Source organism: Salvelinus namaycush, chromosome 7, assembly GCF_016432855.1.
Source record: "Salvelinus namaycush isolate Seneca chromosome 7, SaNama_1.0, whole genome shotgun sequence".
NCBI lineage: Eukaryota > Metazoa > Chordata > Actinopteri > Salmoniformes > Salmonidae > Salvelinus > Salvelinus namaycush.
Window position 1 is genome coordinate 44,398,956 of NC_052313.1, and position 12,080 is coordinate 44,411,035.

The following is a 12,080-nucleotide window of genomic DNA, read 5'->3' on the forward strand; positions in this document are numbered from 1 at the left end:
CTTTAGATCTCACAATCACGTGCACATATGCATTATTTCTCAGGAGGTGAGAAGAGAGTACAACACAGAGAAAATATCTGAATTTAAATTGATCCAACTATGGGGATGATGGTCTATATAAGCCACTCACCTATGATTCCGCTATCCTGGCTCTCAAGCGTGGAACTGGGGCTCCGGCAGGGACTGGGGCTGAGGAGGGTCCCACCTGGGCTGGGGCTGGGATTGGGAAGATAGGAGGGTGGCCCCCCGGTACTGCTGCTACCCAGGGTGGAGCAGGGGCTGTCTGAGCATGGAGACGTAGTGCTGCAGGTCAATGTGGAGCATGGGCTCACCGCCTGGCCAGGGATATTACACTACAGCCAGAGAGGGAGCGAGAGAGGGAGCGAGAGAGAGATAGAGAGAGAGAAGGGAGAGAGAGCGAAAGAGGAGAGATAGGCCATATCAGTCAAGTAGAAAGTGAGGAGAGATGGATAGAACGTGTGGCAAGAGAAGAGAGATATAGAAAGAGAAAGGGAGGGCCTCCCGGGTGGCGCAGTGGTCTAGGGCACTGCATCGCAGTGCTAGCTGCGCCACCAGAGTCTCTGGGTTCGCGCCCAGGCTCTGTCGCAGCCGGCCGCGACCGGGAGGTCCGTGGGGCGACGCACAATTGGCCTAGCGTCGTCCGGGTTAGGGAGGGTTTGGCCGGTAGGGATATCCTTGTCTCATCGCGCTCCAGCGACTCCTGTGGCGGGCCGGGCGCAGTGCGCGCTAACCGAGGGGGCCAGGTGCACGGTGTTTCCTCCGACACATTGGTGCGGCTGGCTTCCGGGTTGGAGGCGCGCTGTGTTAAGAAGCAGTGCGGCTTGGTTGGGTTGTGCTTCGGAGGACGCATGGCTTTCGACCTTCGTCTCTCCCGAGCCCGTACGGGAGTTGTAGCGATGAGACAAGATAGTAATTACTAGCGATTGGATACCACGAAAATTGGGGAGAAAAGGGGGTAAAATTATAAAAAATTAAAATTAAAAAAAAGAAAGAGAAAGGGCAGAGAGAAAGAGGTGTTTTATTTAAAGCTCTGTCTATGGACAAGTATTATCAGAGGTATAGACACTGTTGGCCCCCTTTCCAGCTGTCCCCAGGTTAATGTATGGTATATAGGTCATTGTATATAAGTGTGTGTGTGTGTATGCCTGTGTGTGTGTGTGTGTGTGTGTGTGTGTGTATGCCTGGGTGTGTGTCAATGTCCCCCTCTCCTCCCAATGTCCCCAAACCCCAATATCTGCATCCTTCTTCATATGTCTCCAACAACACCCGAACCCTACATTTCCTAGATCCTATAGGTCTCAACTCATCCCAGCACTCAGCGTTTCTGCAACGTTAGAGAACGTTCAGCTCAGTGCTATTCCCACCTTACCACCTCATCAGTTATCTGAACCAGGACACGGTACACTGCTCACAGCCGGCACATTGTCTCTATAAAACTGGCTCCATCTGGAGCTCAGGTGGAGGAAGGAGGTTAGGAAAGTGGGGCAATGCTCAAACGGTGAGAGAATGATACAGTACAGTATATAAACCTCCTGCAGGCTCAACAGCATGTGGCGAGCCAATGCAACAAGATTAAAAGCAAGATATTCAACTGACATCACCTTATGTACACATTCTATAAAGAAAATGCCATTGTAATATATACTTTCAAATATTAAGTCAAGAGTGCCTCTGATTTTCTTTTTCAACTGGTAATTTACCTTCAAAGTTGTAGTTTCTAAATTTGCAGCTTAACAAAAACAAACTCTCAATCTTGGTTATCATACAAAACATGGCCTTTAAATCTAATTAAAGAAGCCATACAAAAACTCCTCACGTCATCTGCAAAGAAAACATATGAGCCTCATTTCCATATTTCTGACATCTGACTTTCTCAGTCACTCTCCCCTCCTTCCTTCTACCCATCCTACCCACCATCTTTCATTTCACATACCTTCTTTTCCCTCCGGTCCTCCATGGGGGTGCTAGGCGAGGCTGGGGTCCCTTCTCCCAGTAAGAAGCCCAGCCTGGTCATCAGTTCCTGGGTTGAGAAGGAGGAGGAGCTGGGCTGGAGCTCCGCGTGCAGCTCTGGAAGGCAGATGGAGAGAGATGACAGACGAGCGGATCGCTGTGAGCAGCACGATACGACCACACCAAACACACACACACACACCGTTCTGTAGCCCAGCCCAGTTCAGCTCAGTTCCTCCTTCCTGCCTTTCCTCCTACCTGGCTACGTCGATTCGATGGAGGATTATGTATACTATGCCGATGGAGGAGAGGTTCATGTATGCATCCACAGGTCAGCAGCAGCAGCAGCGCCGGTCGGCCTCATTACTGATGAAGAGGCTGTGCCTTTCTCAGTCCCTGGCTGCATGACTGAAGCAGCTCTGTCTGCGTGTGTGTCCATATGTGTATGTGTGTGTGCCTGCTCAGCGCTCCCGGTTGGTTAGGAGACAGACGTAGTATCTCAATGAGCTCAGCTCTGCCCTGGCCTCCAGCAGAGGGTAGGCGCCATTGCACCGCCGTCTTTGGCACTGGCTGCCCCGTCCGGACAGATTGGGCTGAGATGAGCAATATGGTGCGTCGATACATCACTGAGAAGGGCCTGATGCCATGACTTTTCACCTCCAGGTCGCCACTGTACATATGCAGAGGTGGATGAGGAGAGGGTGTTCAATACACCCTCTCCTCAAAGGCTCTGCATGCTAAGTGGTGTCGTCACTTCCTCTTGAATTTGCAGACGTGTTGCTGTGCGTTTTGTTGCCAACCTTACTTTACTAGCTGACAACTTTACGTTTGTTTTTTGTTTTTCTTTTTAATTACCGTTTATATTTTTAGTTTTTCCATCACAACTTTTTCCCTCATTCAACTTTTTCACTCCGGACGCTTTATCTGGACATGGTTCGTCAGCACTTTCAACAGCCGAAGCTAAGTAGTAACATTAACATGATGTCTTCTAATTGCAGTCGCTGTACTCATAATATACAGGAGAACGATCGCCTTATGGCGAGGATAGCTGTGCTGCAAGCCCAGCTTCAGACGCAATCGTTAGGCAAGGGTAATTTCAGTGTAGGAAAGGATGAAACAGCGTCTGTGCCACCAGTAAGTACAGATAGTAACGTTAGTATAAATCCCCCCGCACAGTCCCCGCAGCCGGACAACTTTCTCATGGCTTCTGGAGGGAAATGCTGTAGGAATGCTCAACTGGTGTCGCTCATTCAGCCGACAGAAACTTTCAACCGGGTTTCCCCATTAAGTAGCAAGTCGGAGTCTGAGGCCGAGTCTTCTCTTGTCTCTACTCCTCCCGTTACGGGGTCTGAGACGCCGAAGGCTCCCACCATTAACTCTGACAAATTGAAAACCCTAGTCATTGGCGACTCCATTACCCGCAGTATTAGACTTAAAACGAATCACCCAGCGATCATACACTGTTTACCAGGGGGCAGGGCTACCGACGTTAAGGCTAATCTGAAGATGGTGCTGGCTAAAGCTAAAACTGGCGAGTGTAGAGAGTATAGAGATATTGTTATCCACGTCGGCACCAACGATGTTAGGATGAAACAGTCAGAGGTCACCAAGCGCAACATAACTTCAGCGTGTAAATCAGCTAGAAAGATGTGTCGGCATCGAGTAATTGTCTCTGGCCCCCTCCCAGTTAGGGGGAGTGACGAGCTCTACAGCAGAGTCTCACAACTCAATCGCTGGTTGAAAACTGTTTTCTGCCCCTCCCAAAAGATAGAATTTGTAGATAATTGGCCCTCTTTCTGGGACTCACCCACAAACAGGACCAAGCCTGACCTGCTGAGGAGTGACGGACTCCATCCTAGCTGGAGGGGTGCTCTCATCTTATCTACCAACATAGACAGGGCTCTAACTCCTCTAGCTCCACAATGAAATAGGGTGCAGGCCAGGCAGCAGGCTGTTAGCCAACCTGCCAGCTTAGTGGAGTCTGCCACTAGCATAGTCAGTGTAGTCAGCTCAGCCATCCCCATTGAGACTGTGTCTGTGCCTCGACCTAGGTTGGGCAAAACTAAACATGGCGGTGTTCGCCTTAGCAATCTCATTAGGATAAAGACCTCCTCCATTCCTGCCATTATTGAAAGAGATCGTGATACCTCACATCTCAAAATAGGGTTACTTAATGTTAGATCCCTCACTTCAAAGGCAGTTATAGTCAATGAACTAATCACTGATCATAATCTTGATGTGATTGGCCTGACTGAAACATGGCTTAAGCCTGATGAATTTACTGTGTTAAATGAGGCCTCACCTCCTGGTTACACTAGTGACCATATCCCCCGTGCATCCCGCAAAGGCGGAGGTGTTGCTAACATTTACGATAGCAAATTTCAATTTACAAAAAAAAAAATGACGTTTTCGTCTTTTGAGCTTCTAGTCATGAAATCTATGCAGCCTACTCAATCACTTTTTATAGCTACTGTTTACAGGCCTCCTGGGCCATATACAGCGTTCCTCTCTGAGTTCCCTGAATTCCTATCGGACCTTGTAGTCATAGCAGATCATATTCTAATTTTTGGTGATTTTAATATTCATATGGAGAAGTCCACAGACCCACTCCAAAAGGCTTTCGGAGCCATCATCGACTCAGTGGGTTTTGTCCAACATGTCTCTGGACCTACTCACTGCCACAGTCATACTCTGGACCTAGTTTTGTCCCATGGAATAAATGTTGTAGATCTTAATGTTTTTCCTCATAATCCTGGACTATCGGACCACCATTTTATTACGTTTGCAATCGCAACAAATAATCTGCTCAGACCCCAACCAAGGAGCATCAAAAGTCGTGCTATAAATTCTCAGACAACACAAAAATTCCTTGATGCCCTTCCAGACTCCTTCTGCCTACCCAAGGACGTCAGAGGACAAAAATCAGTTAACCACCTAACTGAGGAACTCAATTTAACCTTGCGCAATACCCTAGATGCAGTTGCATCCCTAAAAACGAAAAACATTTGTCATAAGAAACTAGCTCCCTGGTATACAGAAAATACCCGAGCTCTGAAGCAAGCTTCCAGAAAATTGGAACGGAAATGGCGCCACACCAAACTGGAAGTATTCCGACTAGCTTGGAAAGACAGTACCGTGCAGTATCGAAGAGCCCTCACTGCTGCTCGATCATCCTACTTTTCCAACTTAATTGAGGAAAATAAGAACAATCCAAAATGTATTTTTGATACTGTTGCAAAGCTAACTAAAAAGCAGCATTCCCCAAGAGAGGATGGCTTTCACTTCAGCAGTAATAAATTCATGAACTTCTTTGAGGAAAAGATCATGATCATTAGAAAGCAAATTACGGACTCCTCTTTAAATCTGCGTATTCCTCCAGGGCTTAGCTGTCCTGGATCTGCACAGCTCTGCGAGGGCCTGGGATCGGGAGAGACACTTAAGTGTTTTAGTACTATATCTCTTGACACAATGATGAAAAGAATCATGGCCTCTAAACCTTCAAGCTGCATACTGGATCCTATTCCAGCTAAACTACTGAAAGAGCTGCTTCATGTGCTTGGCCCTCCTATGTTGAACATAATAAACGGCTCTCTATCCACCGGATGTGTACCAAATTCACTAAAAGTGGCAGTAATAAAGCCTCTCTTGAAAAAGCCAAACCTTGACCCGGAAAATATAAAAAACTATCGGCCTATATCGAATCTTCCATTCCTCTCAAAAATTTTAGAAAAAGCTGTTGCGCAGCAACTCACTGCCTTCCTGAAGACAAACAATGTATACGAAATGCTTCAGTCTGGTTTTAGACCCCATCATAGCACTGAGACTGCACTTGTGAAGGTGGTAAATGACCTTTTAATGGCGTCAGACCGAGGCTCTGCATCTGTCCTCGTGCTACTAGACCTTAGTGCTGCCTTTGACACCATCGATCACCACATTCTTTTGGAGAGACTGGAAACCCAAATTGGCCTACACGGACAAGTTCTGGCCTGGTTTAGATCTTATCTGTCGGAAAGATATCAGTTTGTCTCTGTGAATGGTTTGTCCTCTGACAAATCAACTGTACATTTCGGTGTTCCTCAAGGTTCCGTTTTAGGACCACTATTGTTTTCACTATATATTTTACCTCTTGGGGATGTTATTCGAAAACATAATGTTAACTTTCACTGCTATGCGGATGACACACAGCTGTACATTTCAATGAAACATGGTGAAGCCCCAAAATTGCCCTCGCTAGAAGCCTGTGTTTCAGACATAAGGAAGTGGATGGCTGAAAACTTTCTACTTTTAAACTCGGACAAAACAGAGATGCTTGTTCTAGGTCCCAAGAAACAAAGAGATCTTCTGTTAAATCTGACAATTAATCTTGATGGTTGTAAAGTCGTCTCAAATAAAACTGTGAAGGACCTCGGCGTTACTCTTGACCCTGATCTCTCTTTTGACGAACATATCAAGACTGTTTCAAGGACAGCTTTTTTCCATCTACGTAACATTGCAAAAATCAGAAATTTTCTGTCCAAAAATGATGCAGAAAAATTAATCCATGCATTTGTTACTTCTAGGTTAGACTACTGCAATGCTCTACTTTCCGGCTACCCGGATAAAGCACTAAATAAACTTCAGTTAGTGCTAAATACGGCTGCTAGAATCCTGACTAGAACCAAGAAATTTGATCATATTACTCCAGTGCTAGCTTCCCTACACTGGCTTCCTGTTAAGGCAAGGGCTGATTTCAAGGTTTTACTGTTAACCTATAAAGCGTTACATGGGCTTGCTCCTACCTATCTTTCCGAGTTGGTCCTGCCGTACATACCTACACGTACGCTACGGTCACAAGACGCAGGCCTCCTAATTGTCCCTAGAATTTCTAAGCAAACAGCTGGAGGCAGGGCTTTCTCCTATAGATCTCCATTTTTATGGAACGGTCTGCCTACCCATGTGAGAGACGCAGACTCGGTCTCAACCTTTAAGTCTTTACTGAAGACTTATCTCTTCAGTAGGTCATATGATTGAGTGTAGTCTGGCCCAGGAGTGTGAAGGTGAACGGAAAGGCTCTGGAGCAACGAACCGCCCTTGCTGTCTCTGCCTGGCCGGTTCCCCTCTCTCCACTGGGATTCTCTGCCTCTAACCCTATTACAGGGGCTGAGTCACTGGCTTACTGGTGCTCTTTCATGCCGTCCCTAGGAGGGGTGCGTCACTTGAGTGGGTTGAGTTACTGACGTGATCTTCCTGTCTGGGTTGGCGCCCCCCCCTTGGTTTGTGCTGTGGTGGAGATCTTTGTGGGCTATACTCGGCCTTGTCTCAGGATTGTAAGTTGGTGGTTGAAGATATCCCTCTAGTGGTGCGGGGGCTGTGCTTTGGCAAAGTGGGTGGGGTTATATCCTTCCTGTTTGGCCCTGTCCGGGGGTATCATCGGATGGGGCCACAGTGTCTCCTGACCCCTCCTGTCTCAGCCTCCAGTATTTATGCTGCAGTAGTTTATGTGTCGGGGGGCTAGGGTCAGTTGGTTATATCTGGAGTACTTCTCCTGTCTTATCCAGTGTCCTGTGTGAATTTAAGTATGCTCTCTCTAATTCTCTCCTTCTCTCTTTCTTTCTCTCTCTCGGAGAACCTGAGCCCTAGGACTATACGTCAGGACTACCGGGCATGATGACTCCTTGCTGTCCCCAGTCCACCTGGCCTTGCTGCTGTTCCAGTTTCAACTGTTCTGCCTGCGGTTATGGAACCCCTACCTGTCCCAGACCTGCTGCTTTCAACTCTTAATGATCGGCTATGAAAAGCCAACTGACATTTATTCCTGATTATTATTTGACCATGCTTGTCATTTATGAACATTTTGAAAATCTTGGCTCTCTCTAATTCTCTCCTTCTCTCTTTCTTTCTCTCTCTCGGAGGGCCTGAGCCCTAGGACCATACGTCAGGACTACCGGGCATGATGACTCCTTGCTGTCCCCAGTCCACCTGGCCTTGCTGCTATTCCAGTTTCAACTGTTCTGCCTGCGGTTATGGAACCCCTACCTGTCCCAGACCTGCTGTTTTCAACTCTTAATGATCGGCTATGAAAAGCCAACTGACATTTATTCCTGATTATTATTTGACCATGCTTGTCACTTATGAACATTTTGAACATCTTGGCCATGTTCTGTTCTAATCTCCACCCGGCACAGCCAGAAGAGGACTGGCCACCCCTCATAGCCTGGTTCCTCTCTAGGTTTCTTCCTAGGTTTTGGCCTTTCTAGGGAGTTTTTCCTAGCCACCGTGCTTCTACACCTGCATTGCTTGCTGTTTGGGGTTTTAGGCTGGGTTTCTGTACAGCACTTCGAGATATTAGCTGATGTACGAAGGGCTATATAAAATAAACTTGATTTGATTTGATTTGAAACTTGATTCAATACGACACCTCTATATCCTGTTTACATACAACAGTGAGTTGGAAAATATGATGATGTCTAGGAAACAGAGCTACTATTGAGAGAGATGAGGAAGAAGGGAAGGATTGTGGGAGGGCCGAGACACAGCTTGTTGGTTACTCTCAACCCTTCTTGGGTTAGACACCTTCTCATCCATCTCTCCCCTCAATCCCTCTTGGGAAAAAGAGTTCCAAAAGGTGAACCCTTTTTGGTTCCAGGTAGAACCCTTTTTGGATTCAGCTAGAACTCGTTTGGGTTCCATGTAGAACCCTCTGTGGGAAAGAGTTTTACATAGAACCCAAAAGGGTTCTACCTGGAACCAGAAAGGGTTCTTCAAAGGGTTCTCCTGTGGGGACAGCCGGAGAACCGTTTTAGGTTCTAGAATGCACCTTTTTTTCTAAGAGTGTATTCCTCCATCAATTCCCCCTCTCCATCCCTCTCCCTCCCCTCAAGCCCTCAGGATCGCCCCATTCTTTCAATCCCACTGTCGATATCCTCTCCCCGCCTCCACATAATCCATTGCTCTCTCCAATGAACCGTAGAGATGATGCAATACACAGTAAGCAAATAAGAGGAAACAGCCACCACCACTTCACTATCGCATATCCCTCCTCTCTTCTCCGCCTAAAGTCACAACTTCCTCCATCTCTCAGACAAGGGGTGGTGATGAAACGAGCTGACTGGTTAGACGAAAGGCAGGCACCAGCACCTTTCCTACACAGCAGAGATCACACGCAGAGCTGTTAATCACAGACAGTGAGAGAGACAGAGGGACAAACAGATGCTTGGTGGCACACGGGGCTGGACTGTCTGCAAGAGATCTGACTGGCTGGCTGGAGCTCCTGATTGAACGGTGTACATTACAAATGGGAAAGAAAAAGAGACCGTCAATGCCAGGATAGTTGGGTGCCATCTCGGATAGAAATTAAAACAGGGTATTACCTGAACTAAATGAATCCTGTAATGTCACCCTCCATTATCCAGCTTAATGGAAGTAAAGTAGTAAACCAACCGTAGTCACAGCAACTGTCACATTAGCAGCTCCCTTCCACATTATCACTCTGATACACGTTCTCTTTCTGTGAAAAACATACATCTGAAGTCTTTTGGTCCACACTGGGTTGTGTAATTGACTGGGAGCTGGAGCACGCTTGGTTCTTTCTGGCAGAAGGTTGTTCAATCAAATCTTAGCACACTTCAACCCACTGTGCACAGACGTCAGTTCAACGTCTATTTTTTTAAATTACATTTGCTTGAGTTGTCAACTAACGTGAAATCAACAACAAAAAAAGTCACCAAGACATCAGATTAAGGTTCAAAGTTGGGTGAAAAAAAGATGAAATTCCCTCACGTTGCTGACTTTTTGGAAATCCAATCATTTCCCCACGTTGATTCAATGTCATCACATTACATTTTTGGGGGGGATAAAATGATGTGGAAACCAGTGGATGCTGCTGAGGGGAGGACGGCTACTAATAATGGCTGAAATGGAGTCAATGGAATGGTATCAAACGTGGTTTGCATGTGATACCAGTCCATTGACGCCATTCCAGCCATTACTATGAGCCGTCCCCCCCTCAGCAGCCTCCACTGGTGGAAACGTTGATTCAAACAGTTTCTGCCCAGTGGGAAGGCACTCTGGTCAAAGCAGAGATCCACAAAAACTCAGAACAAGATCTGACTCTGCACCCTCCGTCTCAAAGAAACAACACCTTCAAATTCGGGGAGAAATTCATTCCTCATCATTCTTATCCGACAGGAGTATTCTTGTTTTTTGTGCAAAAGAGAATAACGATGTGGCCTGTCAAAGTCATTACCAAAGTCAAAGTCATTACCGAACCCTACACTGAATACACTCAAATGTATTTTACAGCTATTCATTTCTAATCATTAATTTGTTTGAGTCTGCTGAGGTGGATTTGAAAGGCAAACCTAATCATCTTATATGATGTTAAAATTATACCTCTCCACCATTCAGGGTTCATTAAAATTCATAACGAGCTAAGCACATGGAAAAGCAAATATTGAAAACGCCACATTGAAAAGTATTGCAAATTAACACAAGATTTTGAAGGAAATGGTAAGTAAATGTATATTATAATTATCTATATTTACTTTACATTCATAATGGTTATTGGAGATACATTATGGGTCTATGTGGGCAGTGGAAAATGGTGTTTACTGTTTAAAAACGCTACATTCAAATCACACAACTGTGGCTAAAACTAAAATAGACAAACCGAGAGAGAGAAAGTGAGAGGGAGGGTGTGAGAGTGAGACACAGAGAGAGAGAGAGAGAGAGAGAGAGAGGGAGAGGGAGAGAACGAGATAGGCAATGGATGGAGACATTGGCTGATAGTCTAAGTGCCCAACTGCTTTCCCACCTGAGGTCAGGAAGCTATAATCAGTGAATCTATGCGTTCAGCTTTCCATGGCACTATTAGGAACAACACCTCGTAACTAAAACCACCAGACAATATTGAAAGCTTCATCAATCTAACTCTGACCTCTGAGTGACAAATTCCAGGAAGGGGGTTCGGAATGATTGAAACACACAGCTAACACAGCAGCACGCTGTCGCCGTTGGTTATGAGAAGCAGAGGGAGAAGAGCGGTGCTTGGCAACAAGAGGACATGAGGATGCTGGAGACAGGCTGGTCCGCCTCAGGTCTGGCCCCCAGCCTCTCCACATAGACAGCTGTGCAGGGGATGGCTGGCATTTACACTGTTACCCTCAGCACAACTTAGGTTTGGCAGGTCAATTAAACACATGGGCATGGACACATGCATCCACGTGCACAAATACGCTTGCACATACTGTACACGTGCATTTGAAAAAATAACAGCAGGCGCTAAATCAACTAACATTTAAACAAAACTATGGAAGATGTGTTCTCTTCTATCCTCTGTACCTCTCTTCCTCCTTTTCCAAATGTACCGTACCGCATATCATTCTCTCTCCTCCTCCCTTTGTCTCGTCTCTCATCCACAACTCTCTGTGCAGACACGCTCACACTCACCTCTCTGGGAAGTCTTGCTGTTGTTCAGAGCGAAGACGAACGCGTCTCCAGGAAGAGAAGGACTCTCCACGTACTCCAGCTTCCTGTACGGACCTTCAGTCAGAGCAACAGAGAGAGAGAGAGAGTGAGATGGGGGGTAACGAGAAAGGGAAGAGAAAGTGAGAGAGAGAGAGAGAGAGAGAGAGAGAGAGAGAGAGAGAGAGAGAGAGAGAGAGAGAGAGAGAGAGAGAGAGAAATTCAACTCTTCCAGATGGGATTTGCAGTGGGGAATTTGAATTTCTCCTTCTCCAGTTGGGAGAAGCCAGCATGAACTCGGATACATGCAGTACAGTATAAACTAATCCCTGTGATGATAACAGCTCAAATCGCCAACATGAGTGTGTGTATGTGTCTGTGTGTGTCTCTGTGTGTGTTGAGGTAAAGGTCCACACTACTACAGTAAACTCGAAGCTTCAGCTTGACGCACACCGCACTGCCACCTAGTGTTACTCAGCTAGAATGCCGGAGACACAAACGTTCAAGACATCTAAGCATAATCTTCCAAAAAAGGCATACAGTTCCTTTCCAAAGCTGAGCAGCGGGGGGCTGGGCACTGGGTCACTGAGTAAGAGGTTGAACTGTAAAGAGTAGAAACCCAGTTACTACATAACCCTGGCCTGCCACTGACAAATCAAGGCATAGTA

At 46.4% G+C, this 12,080-nt stretch overlaps 1 protein-coding gene across 1 annotated transcript in view; it reads right to left on the reverse strand.

Moving 5' to 3' along the window:
- The window catches only part of LOC120050737 (protein TANC1-like), a 53,225-nt gene that overhangs the window by 35,496 nt on the left and 5,649 nt on the right, over window positions 1–12,080 (reverse strand). The window contains exons 3-6 of the mRNA XM_038997299.1: window positions 11,398–11,490; window positions 1,955–2,088; window positions 254–353; window positions 131–205 (exon numbers count right to left, since the gene is read on the reverse strand). Coding sequence (XP_038853227.1) covers window positions 131–205; window positions 254–353; window positions 1,955–2,088; window positions 11,398–11,490 — 402 coding nt within the window. The remainder of the gene's footprint in view (window positions 1–130; window positions 206–253; window positions 354–1,954; window positions 2,089–11,397; window positions 11,491–12,080) is intronic.